Source organism: Nomia melanderi, chromosome 2 (genome assembly GCF_051020985.1).
Source record: "Nomia melanderi isolate GNS246 chromosome 2, iyNomMela1, whole genome shotgun sequence".
Lineage (NCBI taxonomy): Eukaryota > Metazoa > Arthropoda > Insecta > Hymenoptera > Halictidae > Nomia > Nomia melanderi.
Genome location: NC_135000.1, coordinates 27,226,749 through 27,246,921, shown reverse-complemented (window position 1 = coordinate 27,246,921; position 20,173 = coordinate 27,226,749). Strand labels below are relative to the sequence as shown.

At 46.7% G+C, this 20,173-nt stretch overlaps 1 protein-coding gene across 1 annotated transcript in view; it reads right to left on the bottom strand.

Moving 5' to 3' along the window:
- LOC116433326 (kin of IRRE-like protein 3) overlaps positions 1–20,173 on the bottom strand; it is a 196,155-nt gene that overhangs the window by 53,261 nt on the left and 122,721 nt on the right. Inside the window, exon 2 of the mRNA XM_076364336.1 lies at positions 16,188–16,315. Coding sequence (XP_076220451.1) covers positions 16,188–16,315 — 128 coding nt within the window. The remainder of the gene's footprint in view (positions 1–16,187; positions 16,316–20,173) is intronic.

Below are 20,173 nucleotides of genomic sequence, written 5' to 3'. Positions count from 1 at the left end.
GCCCGAGGGCCGGTTCAGCGGAGGAAGTAACGAGAAACCGCGAGCAAAGGGCGTAAATCTCGCGGCTTTCGTAGGAGATCTCGTTTCAAGATCGCCTCCGTGCGAAAGGGTTGCCCGCGCTCTCGCTACTCTAGACGGCAACACGATCTCCTCGCCGCCTAAACGCGCCAGCTCGAGGAACTCGTGGAAAGTATTTGCATCTCGACGCTTCGAGCGCGCCGCTCGACGGACCGCGACCGCGGGTTCCGCGGGTGCGGCGTAGATGCAACTTTCCGCGCGAGGCTGCCCCTCGTATTTTCTTTTCTCGCGTCGCGGGAAGCGCGTTACGCGCGGCGTATTTGTCATCCTCGAGGACGACGCCTCGCGCGACGCGTAAAATAGGGAAACAGGTTTCCTTTTTTGAGGGGAATTCGGGCTGGTTGGAGATGAATGGTGAGTTGGGAATGGGTGAAATTGAGAACGGTGTTGAATGGAAGTCTTGTTGGAAAGTGTCTAGTATTCGAAATTCTGAAGTAGTTGAAAGCAAAGCTGTGCGTTTGTAATTAGAGTCTTAGTAACTTTCAGAGCTTATCGGGACTATTGACACTGGAACTACGTACCAGTCAAAATGACTGGTTTCGATTTTTTTGTTTAGCAATTATTGATATCTTCGAAGCATTGAATATTTGAAATGATTCTGAAAGTCAATAGTTTTACTTGACTACTGTAATGAATGTCTGGAGAAACTGAAAATAATCTATTGTTACAATTATTGTAGGAATCGCATATTAAGCATTCGATGTAACTCGACAGGATCTTAAGTTTCGTATATTTCAACACTAAAACTACCAAGCACTTCAATTGACTTTCTAAAATTTCGCTATAAAAACTCCAAGAGTGCATCTATTCAGACTTTAATTGATTTACAATTCAATTTGCGTAGAGCTAAATAAATTTCTTTAATAACTTCTCAGAGAAACATTTGTTACCTTTCCAATAATTGCAAAAAGAAGACATCAGGCATGTGTCATTTGACCCCTCTGGTAGCTTCAGTGTTAAATAATCTTCATTCGCAAATGGTTAAACGTCAAACAAATACAACTAGCACATGCTCTGTTCAGTACCATACAACTTCCATCCGAAACATTCCTCTGTATCGATTATATTTCTCGAGTTATACAATTTCCCCCAAAAACAGGCTCCTCCCATTACTGTTCGTCGCAGTCTTCGCGATTAGACGCGTGGTAATTGCGAAGCGTCGCCGCGGAGAAATTAAGCATCGAGGCTCGATCGAATCTAGGTTACGATTTCTAACGCGCGCTGGTTCGGCGAAGCGCGAGTAATAATATCAAGGGGATTTCGAGCAACAAGTTTACCAAGTTCCTGATTCAAGTAGGTAAAGGGATACGCAGAGTCGGCCGGGAGGTTCGTCTTCCGTTGTTCCCTCGTCCTCGTCCTCGTTGTCGTCGTCCGTTCGTCGGCTCACGGATTCGATTACCGCCGCTAATTTGTTGTTGTCAGTTTCAGTCAGCGAGTCTTCCGTCCGAAACTGTTCGCCGCGTCTACGGCTCGCTCGCTCCTCATCTCGGCATACACGTTACGAATGATTAAACGGCACCGGTAACGAATGGCTTCGGGAAAACTCGTTTACATCCACCGGGCTTCCCTCGTCTGTCCCTTCCGTCTGCCTCGCCGCTCCACTCCGCCTCCCTCTCTCGATCGAAATTACCGACCTCTCCCGAGCAAATAGAGCGGCGACGGCGGCGGTTTGCGCGCGCGGCGTCTGGCAAATCGGCCGGAACTCGCGCGCACACCTGTCTAATATTTGCATCGTCAAACGCGCGCGCGAGCGAGCGAGCCGCTGCAAAATTTGCGGGTTTCGGGTACAGCGAATTGTTCGTGAAACAGCTCGGTAAGTCGAACCAGCCGCGGAGATAACCGGCGAGAACAAATATTTGTCCGCGTAGATCGGCGAAACCCGCCGCGAGACAGCCGTGTTCCGGTTAATCGTCGGCCCAGCCGAGCTCGCGCGCGAAAAACGCTCGCGTTTCATTAGCGCTCCGCGGCCGGCGCGTTTCCAGCGGGCCGACGATCGCGAAACACGCGCCGCGGAGCGCTTAAAGGGAAGCTAATTCCGAGGCCGAAGCGGTCTGAAAATTATTTCAATTTCCGCCGCGCTCGTTTCCCGTCGACTGCCGGCTCCTTCCTCTTTTTTCCCCCTCTCCCGTCCCCTTCGCCCCCGCTCCTTAGCCGTGAAAGCGGGAACTCGCGTCTCGCCCCGGGATATAATATAAATATAATCGCGCGTTTAGCGGATGCCGCGCGAGACCGCGCAACGCGTTCTCCGCCGCGTTTAATTAATGTGTATCTTCCTCGGCGCGCTCCCGGGGCTCGGGAAAAATGGCTTCAGGAATGTAGGTCAATTTCCGGCGTGCCCGATATTTCAAGAGAGCGCTTCGGAAAAATCGCGTCTAGCCGCCGCGGATAAATCTTAATGCCGGGACCGTCTCGAGCACCGAGTAACGCTAGCTCCTCGTTCGAAGACGAGTCGCGCGATAACGAAGACGGATTCGCGGTCACGGCGAAAAAATTGCGTTTGCTCTCGGGACGCTCGGGAGGACGCGTTTTCGACGGACGAATCCGGTTGATTCTCGGAGCAGTTTCTCTAACCGCGATCAATCGGCAATTACGAAAGTTCGGCGCCCGATTTCTCGGTTCTCTCTTCGCCGTATTCAACGGTTAATTGATAATTCGCGGTGGATAACGTTGCGGTTCAGATTCGCGGTTTGATCGATTAGACTCGGAGTGGCAGCGATGCGGCGCACAAAAGAAACGGGAAGAGAGGGGTAAGTTAATTAGCAACTGAATTGAAATTAAACGGAATACCGGGCACGGTATTATTGAACCTAATACAAACCCCGCCCGATTGTAATCAACCCGGACCGGCGGAGCGAGGATTCAGCTCCGACTTTTTAAATCGAACGAATACTTTCCATCGAGCGAGATATCGGGAAGTCGCCGAGCGAAATATGCAACGCGCATTGAGAAACTCCTCGGAAGACAATAAAACTTGTCCGACCGATCGCCGGCGGACCTGTACGAGTCCGCTGGAAACACATCGTTCCCGGTTCCATTGCGGCGAGCCGCGAGCGCAGCTTTGTCGCGCGAGTCCTCGAGAGGACGCTGTGTAACTTACGAAATGACCGAATGCGGGGTCTCGTCGAGTGGCTCGATCACCGGTCGCCCTCTTCATCGGCTTTGTCGCGATCGTTTTCGGCAAATTACTCGAATTAATTATGCATTCGCGGGGGAGGCCGGGCGCGGGGCGGACGCGTGCGTGTTTTGCATCCGGGCAACGAGATCGCGCGGAACGGGAGGAGAGGGAGGGAGGAGAGTTGCGGCGGCCGGTTTTCACGATGCCTCGGGGGGGAAGCAAACAAAGGGGGGCTCGGGCACAAAGTGGACGGATAAGTGGCGGTCGAGTGGCCGCCCGGTTGCTTTGGAGATTTATCATTTAATCTTTCCGCATCGTATTCGCGGCATTGTGGCCTCGGACTCGCGCGCTCGCGCTCGCTCGCTCGCCTCGGCCGCGGGCTAAACGGGTTCCGAGAGACTCCACTCGTCGCGAGTCGTCGCTGCACCGCGCACACACGCGGCGCTGTATAAAAGCGGTGCGTGCATGCATTTGCATATTAATTCGCCGAGGGTAATCCGCTTTAATGACATCTGGATTAGGGAAAACGGCGGCGAGAGATACGCGCCACCTTCCTGGCCGTTCCAAGAATACATCCCCTGGGTGTATAAATACGTTTTCATAACAGTTTTCCCAGGTATCAGAGCGCCGTCGCGACGTCGTCGCGTTCGTTGGCGTCACGAGTTACGGCGGGTATCCCCGAAGTACGCGCGGCGCGAGTTTCGGAAGGCAGTGCCAAAGTTTGGCGCGCGTTTGGGGTAGACAGCTTTCCATCGGAGTTCGACTCGGACATCCGCGCTTTTTCGTTGGAATCTCGGAGGTTTACGTTCGTTACGTTAAACGTTCATTTGGAAGACTAAGTCGAATGATTTGATTACTTGGACAGCGAGAGATTAGCGTGTAGTTTCTGCTTTTGCTATTATTTAAGCAATTAACCCCTTAACGCACAGTTTTTTTTAAAAAAACCGACCATAAAAAATCAATTTTGATGTACTGCGCTTTTGTTCCATGGAAAAAGGCTATATTTTATTCTTGAATAAATAAGTGTTATAGCTTACAATCCCATGTAAATGATAAATATCAATAAAACGATTTTTTTTCTTTGCTTTCACATTGCTATTTTCACAGTTTGGCCTGTTTAGCGCGCTCGAATTAACTCTTATCCAACATTAGTTATATTATATATCATAATTATTTTCTAGCAATTCAGTCATCAGTGACTGATGTGGCATTCAACGTGTTAAATATGGATACTTACATAAAGATTCTTGGTAAAAGATAATAAACTGTCAAAGGCATATTATACACAGCCGAAAAACCTTGGTACTCAAGGAAACTTCGTACATTTCCAAAACATAGAAAGTCCCAAATAAAAGTTCATAAAATAATAAAAGTTCCAAAAAGGAGCGTCAAAAGTAAAGCTTGTAAGATACCTAACTTCCGAGAAAACTCAGCATTTCTCGAGCATCCTAAGCACAAAAAATCCATCAAGACAATATTTCTCATACATTCAGCTATCCCATATTCAGCAATAACAATGTTACAGTGTACTTTAAATTTAAAAACCTCACTTTTGGCTCGAACGTGCCAGTATCCCACTGCGCGCCGATTAAATCGGTGGATCCACCTCCGTTCCGTCGAGCCGAGCGCGAGGCTCCGGTCAGGCGGTATAGAAATTCGATCATTAATTTGAATATTAATTCGCCGAGTAATCCGGGCTTATCGCGTCGGGATTAAAGGAAGCGCGGTTGTATTCCGCGCGGCCGATGTTTTCCGCGGAATCCGCGGATCCCGGCCTATCTCCGTTCGCGTATTAGGGACGCCGGCAGAAATCAAATTTCGCGGTTCGTTTGGCTGCGCTGTATCATTCCATTATCGTTATCCGTTCGCATCGTTCAGTAGCGTTCCGGTTTCCACGAAGCTTCGGCGGCTCCGCGACGGCCTCGGCGGTTAGATTTCGGGGTGGTTCAACCCTTTGAAGGCGAACGTGTTTAGAAATGTATGAAACCTTCTGTTGAGAATGATGAAGTATATTTTTAATGACAAGGTATCCATTGGTGCAGTCTGTTTCGCGGTCAGTAGTTTTTCTCGAGGACAGACATCTTTGTTGCAGGCGCTGAGAGTTTTTCTTTTTTTTCTACGCGTCGTTCGTACAGTTCGTAGCAGACGTTGAACAGAGTTCCGTTTTTCAGTTTTTTAAAGCACTGTACTACATACTTTAACACGTTGAATGCCGCACGATTTCATACTGTAAAAAACACAAAATGAAGAAAATATGATATTAAATCGTTTGATTGAATTGCATTATTCTTATTGCACGGTGATCTAGTTGAATGTCACCGTATTAAGTAGCATTATTCGTAATATAGAAACGTTTTCAGATAACTATCGTTTAATTCAGTGAACTATAGTGATTCAATTTAGTTGGGGGTCACCGGTGACCCCCACGGCATTCAACGTGTTAATAAATATACATTTAGATTTTCACACTGTGTTGTTTATTTCTACAAATAAATATTCAACACCTTCAATACACGAAGCTGGATTATCTATCAATCGTTTAATCAATAGAAGAAAAGGAAACTACGCGCTGATCTCTAACTGTCGAATAGTTAAATCCATTGTCTGCGACTTAGGGTTGCAAATATTAACATCAGGTCTCGCCAAAATATCGACATTCGCCCGCAAACGGTTAATTTGGCTACTGTTGGCGCCTAAGGCGCTTGAACAATTTGGTGTCCATATACTGTTGGCGCCTACAGGCGTCCGGAAAATATTGACAATAATTGCAGCCAAGCTTAAATCTGACGTAAGTGAATTTGAATGAATCAACGAAGTACCCATCTCCTTTCTAACTCGCATCGAACATTATTTCCCACGTCGGAGTTCGTTAAACTCGCCTTAACCTTCTTAATTAACGTAACCGCGAGGGGCGCCGCGGGAAACGGACCGTTAACGTCGGAGGGTCTCCATTCGCATCGAGAAAAGACGTTCTCGTGCGACTTACTACGAATCCCGGCCGCGCGTTTAGCAAAACCGCCGCGGATTCCTCCGCGTTTCACCGGGATTCGACTTCCCGTGAATTTCTTTTGTTTCACTTAATTGCGCGCGCGTAGCCGGCGAATTACGCGACACGGCCGATTGTCCGGGCTCCGCGGCACGCCGCCGTCGTCGCTCGTTTACGGCGAACAGAAGGGGCCGCGAGGCGAAAGTCGTTCAAAATACGCGTGCGAGGAGAGATCGCATTAAGGTTCTCCAAGGGAGGGAAGCTCGGTCAAAAGATTTCTCTCGCCGCGCGTCTGGGGAGTCTGAGATCCGCGATCTCTCTTCTTCCGCCGCGAAGACTCAGCTCCGTCTTTCCCCCGCGCGCGGTTTCATTTCTTTTTCGGCGGACCTGAAGCACGCGGCCCGCAGCCTCGCTAGACCGCGACGCTCGGCTTTTCATCGCGGGCCGGCGAGTTTTTTCAGCCGGGGCGTTGTAACGACTTCAATTTAGACGGCGAGCCCTCTAGCCGCGAGCCGGTTCTCGACTGCGCGCTGCTCGAACCAGGAAACCGCCTCGTTCCGAGGGTCGCGACGTTTTTCAGCGTAAACGTCGAGGGAAGAAAGGGTAGAGAGAACCTGGAAGGAACTCGAAGCCGGAAATCGCTGGAGCAACGCGGTCGGCGCAAGAAACCGACCGGAAACGGTCGCCGAACGCCGCGTTTAGCCCGGCCAATTGCCCTAACACAATCGTCTCGCCTTAAATCTTCCGCGGCGTCGCGGACCGCGGTTTTTCCGTCGGTTTTTCTCCGATGGACGCGCCGCGGACGCGTCAAAGCGGCTGTTTGTTCCGGCGCGCCGCGAACGGGGCGGCCGGCCGTTCGCCGGCGCGGAAAAAAGGGGAGAACGACGAGTGCGCCGGGGCGCGGAGCGGAGCCACGGGAAGATTAAGGGTAGTTACCTGGCCTACCGAATTTCAGACCACGCGGCCAAGTATTTTCCTCGTGACCCGGCTCGCCGGAGAGTGTAATTTGCTGGCGCGAACGCCAGAAAAATTGCGGCTGTTGACCCGGCCGACAATGCGGCGAGGAAAAGCGGGACGCCGCGGGATTTGTATTTTAATTCGTCGCCGCTCGTAACCGGTGACTCGCGACCGGCCGCCCGCGATCCGAGCCCCTCCCCGCCGGTTCCGGGCACAATGGCTCAGAAGCCGTTCTTTAACCGAATGAAACCTGTAACGAGCGTTCGCCGCGGCCTTTGTTTCCCCGGATGCCTGCCAAATTGCTTTCGTTTCACAAATATTAATTTCCAGCCGCAGACAATCGCGGTGCCGACGCTCGAGCGACTCGATGCGGATGATCGCGATCGACCGCTAATGAACCGCGGAGGGTTTCAACCGATCGCGGAGCGCTGGAAGACGTTCAGCCTCGATTCCGCGCGACTTCCGAGGACGGCTGCATACATATATCGTTCCGCCGGTGCAGCGGAGCATTAAAGAGCCCGGGAATCGCGAGCTACACGCTCGGTCTTTGTCGTTGGAGATCACAGCCGGCCTGGCTCGATTGTTGCGCCACGCTTTCATCATCCGCCGGGCGGGCGGAGGCTCGTGAAGAACTTAATTACACGGGAAAAGACGACTGCGCGAAGAAAGCCGGCGCAGAAAAGAAAGTGGGATGCCACGGGGCGAGGGGCTGGGGGGGAGGGAAAGAGGACGAGGAGGCCTGCGAGGCAGCCGCGCGGCCGGGACGAAGTTTTCCCCGGGATTAACGGTAACGACGATAATGAAACCGAGTGTCGGCGACGGACGATTATTGTTCGACGACGGATGTCCTCGAATCTCGAGCGTCTTTTCTTCGCTGGTTCCTCGATTGTTCCGTCCTTAAGCGCCGATCGGCGAACGATACCCGGGTCCGCCCTTAAGAACGATCCTCCCTCTAGGAAGAGACTGATCTAGCCCCTCGGGAGAGCGCGCGTTTCGTCCTTTTTTCTCCGCGCTGGCCAGGTAGATTCCACGGAGGAATTTTCATTCCGTGGCCGGCGGAGCGTCCGTTTCCCTCCGTCTCTCATTTAAATTCACGCAGAGAGTGCGTCCCAGTTATGAAATCGCATTTGGTCAACCGTGCGCGGCGGTAATGTCGCTGAAACGACGCCCGCCGCGGACCCAGTCACCGCGGCGAGCGGTCACAAAGGCAACGAGAGAGTCTGGCCCCGGGCTATTACACCGTTCGTTAAGCTTAACACCGTTGTGTACCGTTCCGCATCTTTCCGCCGCGCCGGCCGGTCGAAAGTTCGCGTGGAAACGGTCCGCGGTCAATCAAGACGCTTCCTCTTCCTCGTTTCCTCCGCCTCTTTGCCCTCTTCCTTTCGGAGCGTTCCAAGTTCCGCGGCCCTCTCGCCCTCGTGCCTTCCGGCGGCCTTATTTCCCGAACGCTGGACGAATAAACCTGCAGTCCCGAAGCAAAACAACTCGGGTCGCGCGCTTTGCACTTTCAAGGCATCTCTGCTTGGAAGTTTGGGCTCTTTCTCGAGTGTGCAACTCGGTGCTATTGATTCCCTTATTAAATTCCTTTTACCGCTTCTGGAATACCGATACATGCGTTCTCGTTCGTAAATATTTGATCGGACACGGTAATCGTTGCCTGGAGCGAAGGCGAAGCGAAGTTGTTCGGATTTTCCTCGGTGCAAACACGAAATCGAGGAATCACTTCCGTTGATCGAGAGAGGAAATCGTCTATGTTTCGAAGGTGTTCGCGACGAGTAGCCTTTATTCGTTTTCGACGTCGCTATTCACGCTCGGACCCTACGTTTTACAGTGATAGGATCAGTAAAAGTGTTGAACTGGATTGTTCGGTTTAACAAAAAAAAAAAATATAATTTCACAATTAACCCTTTGAACTCTGTAGGCTGCGATATTGCATCAGTTATAACATTAAATATTTTAACCAGTTAACTTTGGAATACAGTTGGAATCAGCCGCTGTGATGCACCAAGTGACTGACGTATATACACGGCACCCGTCGCGAAAGGGTTAAATGCCGTCGAGAACCGCGGACGGACAAATCAATCGGAAGCGTGGTAGCGAGAAAGTCGCTACAATCTGTTCTAGGAAAGTCCCGCGAGTGATCTGTAAATCCTCGACGAGAAATCCGCGTGACATCCGGTCGAGACGGAACGCGACCCGCGAAGTCTCTCGCTGAACCGCGACCGCCCGGACGCGCGGGATTTTCTTTTGAATCGTCACGGGGTGGATTCGTTTTCGTAGAACGCTTCGCAGCAGCGGCAGCTGCCGCGGCAGCAACGCAGCCCGTTGGGCCCGGTGAATATGCTTGCTCGCGATAACAAAACTGCCGGCTTCCCGCGGGCTTTAACCAGCCAATTGTACGTAAATGAGCGGAGCAAGCCCGCCGCGTCCGCCGCCGCCGCGCGCCGCTGCGTTCTGAGACGTTCTGAAAAAAAATGTGGGCCGGCCTGAATGCCCGTGGCTCGGAGGATTTAATTAAAAAATTTTTTCAAACGGGACAGCCGGCTCGTCGTCCGTTGAATGCCGGCATTACCGCGCCACTTCCTTTAACCGTGGACACATTCATTCGGCAATTTATGCGGGCAGCCCGCCGCTATAATCTTCGCGGAGCGCGGGCAACGCCGACGCGCGGCGCGCCGGCGAACGGGATTTTCGGAAAATTTCAAAACAGCCGTGCTGCCGGAGTCTCCGAGGTATCCTCCAGACCCATTCCCGGACGTTTTAATATTCAAATGAACGGGGCGGGCGCGACGGGGCCGCGGAACGGACGAGCGCACGCTCGATTTGAAAACATAATTTACAGGGCCACGCTGAACGCATTCATCTTCGCGCACGGCTTTAAAGTAGATTACCCGAGACAATGGCTGAAACGGCAACCCAGTTCCCATTGACGGTTCCCGGGAACCGTTCCCGACGACTTCGCCGGATGGTTCGGCGACGAGGAGCGCGAGACGGATCTCGGAGAGCAATAATATCCTTGCCACTCGAACCGCGCCGGGTACAACGCGATTTAAATATTAACAATCCCGTTACCTAATTGCACGCGTTTTACGTTGCGCCGTTACCGTGCTCGCTGGCCCCATGAAAATTAGATTAATCCGCACAAACGAGGCGCCATTATGTTTAATCCGTGCGCGCGTATTGCGCGAGGATTGTATCGCCAGATCTATAAATTAACCGGGATTCCCTCGATCGACGTTGCGTTTCTCGCGAGTCTATCAATCACGATCGTCCTCCGGATGGAGGACCTATACGCGCGTCGATTCCTATTCACCGGAACAAAAAATCACAGCCGCGTTCGTTCCTGTACAACGGATTCCGCGAACGCGTCCCGTCCCGCCGCGGTCCGGCCGCCGAATACGCGCGGAAACACGACCGCCATGGAATTTTTATCCGCGCCCGCAATGACTGGGAACGTCGGACCCGAACAGGACATAATGAAAATAACATTTCCGTTTTGACTTTCAATTTTGCTGCCGCGCTACGGCTGCGCTGATCCCCCGTTCACAATGGATTTACACGACCGCCAATATGGGCGCACCGGCGGTTTATCGAGCCCGGTGTTCCTATCTCGTGGATTTGTTAATTTAAAAGGTAATATCCGTGCGCGCGCATGAAATACTGCCACTCCGACCGATAATTCCACGGCGATACCTGTTCGCACGGTGTTTCCCTTTCCGTTCGCCGTTGTTTCGGCTTTTTCGCTCTTTTTACTTCTTTTCGCTTTTCGATATCGGCGTTCGACGATCGACCTTATCGACGACGCAACGCGTGCACGCTGATTCACGGTTTACGAGTGGTTTACTGCGGGATTACTTTTGACGTCTAAGTTGTTGTGGTTAGAATTCATTTAACCGAGATCAATATAAATCATACTGCGATTCGCGTTTACGAGTGGTTTACTGCGGGATTACTTTTGACGTCTAAGTTATTGTCGTTAGAATTCATTTAACTTGGCTGCTGTCGGTTAAAGTTTGATAAATTTGGTGCTGATGCATTGTTAGCGCACTGTGTTTGTAGAACGTTAATAATCGCAGCAAAGCTTAGATTCGATATAGGTGAATTTTAATATGACAATTACATCTTCTGATAGTTGTGTATTATGTAAATATGATAATTTTAGATTGGTTTAACCCTTGGCACTCGGAAGTTTCTCTCTAGAAGTATTTAACCCTTTGAACTCTGTAGGCTCCAATATTGCACCAGATGTAATATAAATGTTTTAATGAATCAAAGAATCTATCCTAAAATTATTGGATTTTCTATTATTAATTATCAGATTTTTATTAAAAGATTGAAGGTATGTTACAGCATTTTTCATTTTCGCTAGAGACACCATGAAAATTAGTTGCAGTTGCTGGTAGATTACAAAACCATCTGGAGTGCTAAGGGTTAACATGTTTTTACGAGACGAAGACGATATTCTTTGAAATTAACTCGAGAAATCACAAGTGTATCGAGGAACAAAGCTGTATTCCAATATTTCACGTATTGTGTTACACAAAGTTCAACATTGAATATCAGACTTTATAGTTTCACTGCTTATAGGTTAACCTTTGCACTCGGAAGTTTTTCAGTAGAAATATGAACATTTTCTGATGAGATAAAGACGACATTATTCGAAACTAATTTAACGACGATTCACAGATAAATCAATCAACAAAGCTATTTTATTCAAATACTTCACATTGCAATACAAAGTTTAATTTAAAGTACTAAATACTCAACTTCATACTTTCGCTGTATCAAATCAAGTAATGACTGAGAGTCATCTCCCGAGTGCAAAGGTTAATTCCAATTCAGTGTCTCCACGGTTTCAGAACACTCTTCGAAATACGCGTTGACGCAACATTCTGCCAAAGGATTGGTCATCCTCAGCTCTCGATATTGTCTGTATCGGAAACTTGGCGAACAGTCTTGCCAGACGTTTTGGTATAACGAATTCTATTTCACGAGGAGTACAATATCGTTTCGAACGATTCACTTCAGCCTCTCCTTCCCTCGCTCGGATTTCCATCAATTCCGATCTACTTCGCGGCCGGCCATTCTTCCGGCGGAATCATTTGTTTGTTTTATTGGCTCGTTTCGTTCCTCGGAACAGCACCGTTGTCCGAGATAATGGACAGACGACGGCGAACACGCGACACGGGAACGTCGGCAGTATTTCACTTAAGTTCGACCATTCGACTCGGCCGGCACGCAGTCACCGACGAACCAGTATTTATCGTCGGCGGACGCGTTACGTCCACTTTCGGCCGGGGAAACTTATCTCGAGTCGAAGTTTACTGGCACCGGTGAACGGAGAAAAGTTGCCCGACCGCCGCCTGCCTTCCTTGCTGGTTACACGCTGCCACTGGCAACAATGGACCGCCCGGAATCGCGATAGACGGGCCCCACATCGCGTGCACACTTTTCCTCCTGTACGATGTTACTCCGGGGGAAATCGGGGCCGACGCTGCGGAAAAAGGGTTATCCGACTCGCGGAACTCGCGATTCTAACGTATAACGAAGTTTATTAATAAAGGTAAAGTGGAAGGTAATGTGATAATCATTCTCCGGCTGTTCTATCAATTGAAGATCGTAAGCACGTGTTGCGCTCGTGATTCTTTAAATTTTCAGCTAGTTGAGTTTCCTGAAGCAATCACGTTATTTTTCAAACATACAAGTGACACCAGTGTAATTAACCATTCACACTGGCATCATCCTTCACTTTATTAACCCCTTGGCCTATGATATGTTTCTCAACTCTGGTCGATACGGCTGCTTTGTCATTAATAATTTATTGGAAAAAGAGAAAAATTCTAAGCATATGTTATGCCTATATTTCTTTTTAAGTGTAATAGTTGATTATAGAGGAATAATATTTACTTTGATTTCGAATCAACTGAGTAATACATATATTTGTTGAAAATCTTCACCACGAGTCTAACTCGTTGTAGGTCAAGGGGTTAAACATTTGCACTCCAAGAGTTTTCTACCAAAAATACCCAACACTTGCCGATGAAATATAGTTAACGTTTCTTGAAACTGGTTTCACGAGCAATCGTCCATAAATTGGAGAAAGAAGCTGTTTCATTCTAATATTTCATATATTAATGCATCACGCGAAACATAATATTAAATATTATACTCCATAATTTTTCTTTGCTAAATCGAGTGGAGACTGAGAGGAGCCTATAGAGTGCAAAGGGTTAATAAATGTAAAGTGAAAGGCAATGTAGTAATTATTCTTCGATTCTTCTATCAATTGAAGTTCCTAAGCACGTGTTGCGTTCGTAATTCAACTTTTCAGCTAATTAAGCTTTCTAAAAAGCAATCACGTTATTATCTAAACATACAAGTGACACTAGTATAATTAACCATTCACACTGGCATCATCGTTCATTTTATTAACACGTTGAACGCACGATTTCATAGAACAAAATGCACAAACTGGAAAGAATGTAATATTAAATCATTTGATTGAATTGCGTTATTATTATTGCACGCTGACCTTGCTCAATGTCACCGCATTCGATAGCATTGTTTATAATATAGAAAGGTTGTCAAATAATCATCTTTTAATTAAATGAACTATAATCGATTTAATTGGGGGTCACGGGTGACATTGGCATTCAGCGTATTAATAAAGAAAAAGTGAAAGGCAACGCAATAATCATTCTCCGACCCTTCTATCAATTATTAACATTCTGAATCGCGAATTCTCGTAATTCTTTAATCCTTTGCACTGTATATATTCCTTTCAGTCGCCAATTGATTCGATACAGCAAAATTGTAAAGTATGACAAAGTTGGAAATATTGAAATAATAATTCTGTTCCTCAATTTATTCGCTATTTCTCGTCAAATTACTTTCAGAAACTCATCTGTATCTCGTTAGAAAATGTTGATTATTCCAGGTAAAATATTTCTGGAGTACGAAGGGTTAACTTCTCAGCCATTCAATTTTTCCGAAAAGCAATTACCTTATTTTCAAAATATACAAGTGACACCAGCATGATCAACCATTCACATCATCATCCTCCACTTTATTAATAAAGTTACAGTGAAAGACAATGTAATAATCCTTCTTCGACTTCTCAGCCATTCAATTTTCCCGAAAAGCAATCACGCTATTTTCAAAACATACAAGTGACACCAGCATGATTAACCATTCACACTATCACTCTTCCACCCCTGGAAACGCTTTCACGGATTCCCTTTCTCTTCGTTTCAAATTTGACTCCCTGTCATCTCTCCGACAGAGATTATTTTTCCAATTCCGACCGAACCTTTCTACGCAATGCTGCATTATCCAGAGTGTTGTCGAGATTGCGATATCATGTATTTCCCGTGGCATCAGGACGAATGTATTTTTTACGGGCCAGTGTTTTTACTAGAATCGATACCGAAAGCCCGCCTGTTGCACGCGCATGGATTCGGGAGTATTTTAAGTAGAAATGACGAACGACCGGTCAAACACCGAGTATCGTATCGCACTACATCCTGCAAAACAATCGCCGAAACAAAATTCATTACGTATTCCAGATCACGCACGATTTCGACGTCCCAGACTTCCTTTCCGCTGAAACATCCATATTACAGCATATTATAGTGATCCCGGATGAGCCCTCAAGTTTATAGTTGGGCTACTATTATTATAGATATTGAAAATGTGGATCTTTAGTAAAAAGAGAATTAGGAAACAATATACATGCATTTAATGAGATAAAGAAACAATATAGACAACACGTAAAAATACAACTTAATACCACGAAGGCCAACACACGACTCTCTATCACGCACAAAAATGTTCTCCTCCGGTGTCTCTCACCAAAAATTCGGCCCATGAAGGGTTAAATCAACTTTTAAGTTTTACGTTTTAAGTTTCAAATTTTAACTTTCAAACTTTCAACTTTCAACTTTCAACTTTCAACTTTCAACTTTCAACTTTCATACTTTCACACCTTTAAATCTTCAAAGCTTCAAACTTTCATATTTTCAAATCTTCAAAGCTTCAAACTTTCATATTTTCAAATCTTCAAAGCTTCAAACTTTCATATTTTCAAATCTTCAACGCTTCAAACTTTCATATTTTCAAATCATCAAAGCTTCAAACTTTCATATTTTCAAATCTTCAAAGCTTCAAACTTTCATATTTTCTTTCTTCTAACATTCAAGCTTTCAAATCGTCAAATCTTCTAACATTCAAGCTTTCAAATCTTCAAATCTTCTAACATTCAAGCTTTGAAATCTTGAAATCTTGAAATCTTGGAATCTTCAGATCTTCAAATTTTCAAATCTTCAGATCACTGTGGATATGATAGTGATCCCGGATGAGCTCCCAAGTTCATAGTGGGGACTATTATTATTAGATATTGAAAAGGTGGATCTTCGGTAAAAAGAGAATTAGGAAACAATATGGAGAACACATAAAAATACAACTTAATAGCACGAAGGCCAACACACGACTCTCTATCACGCACAAAAATGTTCTCCGCTGTCTCTCACCAAAATGTCCTTCTCGCACGCACTCCCACTCGCTTTTAACACACACCTCCATTCGCTCTGTCTTTCTCACCCTTGCGCCCTTCTCACTCGCATCGTTCGTCCATAGTCAAAATTCACGCAGTCACCGTACACGCTTTTCTCACGGTCCAGTCGGTCAGTTCCAGACACTCTTCCTAACATTCTTTCAGCCGCTCGAGATTTTCTAAACGCAGTCACACTATTTTCCAAACATCCCGGCGTCGGTCCGTCGCAACACCACCTGGTCGCCCTTACGCACGACAAACCATTCATACAATACTTTAACCTACGCTAAATAATTCTAGATACTACAATATTTACATTTTACGAGCCATCTCCATTTCGATCGGCCGCGATTCCGTAAATACGAGGAGGGTTCACGGTGGCGGCGCACGTAGCCGGGGAAATTGTTTGTAGACCGACAAAGCTCCCCTTTTTCGCGTCGCGCGGATCGTGAAAAATGAAATGGGCTCGGAGACAGAGAATTTTCGAAAATTTCACCGACCTTTTGATCTTTCTGCCAGATGCATTGGCCCCTCTTGCCGAGCACCCGGCAGATCAGCTTAGCGTCCTGCCCGGGATTCACCTCGGTGTACTGCGGCGTCTCCTCGAACTGCTGTATGCCGCGACACACTGAAAGCACACGATGAAAAAACTCATTAACGGATTGCGATTGCGAGGCAATGGCCGCGCTCGCGCGCGCGCGCCCGCGAGCTCGCGCTCACGCTCGCGTGGATATCAACGGATAGTCAACAAAGAGTTAACGTGTTCCGCGCGCGTGCTTCTATCGTTCGATGAAAAACGGGGCGCTCGCTCGCGTGGCGAACGTAAACGGAAAGTTGTTCCGTTTCGAAATACCAAGGAAATCACCCCGGGGCGGAGCGGCGAGGGTGTATAAGCGCAGGCTTAGCCGGCTATTAAAGCAGGCCGTTGCTCGTTAAAGTTGTTATTTAATTCGCAACTTCGACGAAATTGGTTTAACCCGGCCGCGATGCATATACCGGCCGTGCCGATAAATTCTATCAGCGGGATAATCGCGTCGCGCTCGTTCGAAGCGACGCGCGCCCCCGATTCCGACGCTGTCTCTACCGATCTTCCGATTCGTCAGTGTCTCCGATTATTTCTTAGTTTCAGTCGAACGGCGAACTTTATCGGTGTCTCGTAATCGACTGACGATGAGCATCCAATTAGCGGACGATTAACGGATGCGACGCGGTGACAGGCTAGAGTTTCTGGGAAATGTGGTACTAACCCACTCCGAAGTTTTTCACTAGAAATATTCTAATATTTTCTGATGGGATGAAGATGGTATTTTGTGAAAGTTGAAGAGAAATTCATGGGAATTGACGGACAAAGCTGTTTTGCGTCAATATTTCGCAGATTGATGCATTATGTGAAGTGTAATATTAAATATCAAATTTTATAGTTTTACTGTATGAAATCATGTGGTCACTGAGAGTCACCACTCTAGTGCAAAGGGTTAATGGTATTTTATATATGTTTTATTTAAGAAAAAGGAATAGATAATTGAATGAAATACAAATAAATAGAAACGTTATAGCTCGCAGTGTCTTTTCTCTTCTCAGGTCAACTCAACTCTCCAAATCTCTCGCCATCCGCACTTAACCCTTTGCACTGGAGAGGTGAATCTCAGACATCGTTTAGTTTAACCATTTGCGGACGAAGATTCTTTGGAATGTACAGAACCTTTAGCAGATGAAGCTAAAATATTATGAAGCTAAATATTACTTGTACGCTCGAGTTAATTCGAGCGCGCTAAACAGGCCAAACTGTGAAAATAACAATGCGAAAGCAAAGAAAAAAGATCGTTTTATTGATACTTATCATTTACATGGGATTGTAAGCTATAACACTTATTTATTCAAGAATAAAATATAGCCTTTTTCCATGGAACAAAGCGCAGTATATCAAAATAGATTTTCTTTGGTCGGTTTTTTTAAGAAAAACTGTGCGTTAAGGGGTTAATTGCTTAAATGATAGCAAAAGCAGAAACTACACGCTAATCTCTCGCTGTCAGCGTAATTAAATCATTCGACTTAGTCTTCCAAATGAACGTTTCACCTTGCGAAATGTCGACATTCGCCTACAAAGGGTTAAATGGTACAATTATGTCACTACAAATAAATAGAGAAAAAAATCGTTAAAACAAGTAGAGGTTGCTATAAAATAGAATGTCGAGTCTGACTCGATACAGTACTGCCAAGGGTTAAATCCATGGTCTATCAAGGGTCAGAGTAGACCCGAGCACCGCCGCGGTGGCGAAATACCGGCCGATCCGATGGGATTAAACCGCGACAGATTCGCAGCGCGGATTCCCGTTCGAATCGACGGATTCGTTTCACCGGCGGTCGCGGATCACGTGAAAGTTTTACGCGATGGCGGTGGCCGCGTTGGCCGCGTTGGCCGTGGCGCGCTGCGTCGGATTGCACCGTTAAAAATTCAATTTTTCAGCGAGATGAGAATGATTAATAAAGCCCGGTTTTTGCCGAGGTGTCCCGGCGCGCGGGCCGCTGCCCTCTCACTCCATCGCGGTTACGCGGCCACGGGAAATAACTTTGCAAAATTAACAAGCCGACGGGAAGCGGATTCGTTTCGCTGGGACGAGCGCGGCTGCGTTTTACGGCCGGCGGAGAGGTCGCGCCCGACCGGGCGGCCGTGACTTCGATCGTACGGACATTTACTGTCGTTTCGGGTTGGATAGAGCTCCATCAACTGCCTCGGGCTTTCTACCTTCGGGAGGAACCGGGCGGCGCGGGAATCCTATCATTAGGGACACTAAAAACTGCATTAGAGTAATTCGCAGATTGGCTTACTCGGATCAGCCGGCGAAGTCTGCTTAAGTCTGTATCTACTATCGTGTACACTGTGTTACTGACTATTAGAAAATCGAGTTATTAAATCGTAGTTATAGGATATCATAGGTTCCGTATGGATACAGCAGTTTCTTAACTGTTACACAGCCTTAACCCTTTGCACTCGAGCGGCGCCTTTCAGTCGCCATTTGATTTGACCCAAGAAAATGATAAAATCTGAAATTCAATATTAAACTGTCTATAATGTATCAACACATGGAGCATCGAAATGAAATAGTTCTGTCACTTAGTTTACTCGGATCAGCCGGCGAAGTCTGCTTAAGTCTGTATCCAAATGGATCTATTATCGTGTACACTGTGTTACTGACTATTAGAAAATCGAGTTATTAGATCATTCGTTCGCGTATGGATAGTTTCCGTATGGATACAGCAGTTTCTTAATTGTTACACAGCCTTAACCCTTTACTCGAGCGGCGCCTTTCAGTCGCCTTTTGATTTGACCCAAGAAAATCATAAAATCTGAAATTCAATATTAAACTGTCTATAATGTATCAACACATGGAACATCGAAGTGAAAGAGTTCTGTCACTTAGTTTAGGCAAGGTATCTCTTTATGTTAGTTGTAAAAAATACCATCGATATTTCATCAGAATATAATGTGTATTTATTGAGAAAAATATTCTCGAGTGCAAAGGGTTAATACGTTAAATGCCATGTCAGTCACTGGTGACTGACGCTTCTGAATGACTAAAAAATGATTGTAACATACAAGACAACCGATGTGAAATGAAAATGTTTAATAAGGCAACTAAGTTGAGAATAGTGTAACGCAAACGTTGCAACATAATTATTCCTACTTTTCTTTGCTACAAAAGACAAACTCTATGGGAAAACGCTTAAGATTTTCGTGGCGCTTAACGTGTTAACCCTGCGGAGGAAGATTCTTTGGAATCTAGAAAACGGTCAGCGGATGAAGCTAAATTATAGATCGATTGCTTAGATAATTGGAAAAGGGAAACTACGTATCGATCTCCTGTTTTAGTAATTAAATCATTTGCGACTTAGCGTTGCAAATCTGAACATCTCAAAATGTCGACGTCCGTCCGTAAAGGGTTAATAATTTCCCAGAACATCTGTTATTTTAAATATTGCAAAGGAAGGACTCAGAAATAAGGGATTTTGATAAATCTAGTAATTTCATTGTTAAAACAGCGCTGATCTCCTGTTTTAGTAATTAAATCATTTGCGACTTAGCGTTGCAAATATGAACATCTCAAAATGTCGACGTTCGTCCGGAAAGGGTTAATAATTTCCTAGAGAAACATCTGTTATTCTAAATATTGAAAAGGAAGAACTCAAAAATAAGTCGTTTTGATACATCTAGTATATAACATTTGACTAATCTCTGAGCCTATCACACCCTTCCCGCTCCACCTGACAATCCAACAGTCCGCCGTCTAGTTTGATCAGTCCATTATCCGCTAAACAGATTACCCGAAGCGCAGATTTCAAAAAACTGGCGACGCGGAATTCCGCCCGCGGCCCCGCCGCGCGAATTACACGGAATCCGGGTCACGAGTTCCGCGCTTCCCGGCGCGCGGCCGTTCATCCGAGAATTGGGTTGAAATATTAACGCGATGCAGAAGCTGGCCCGCAG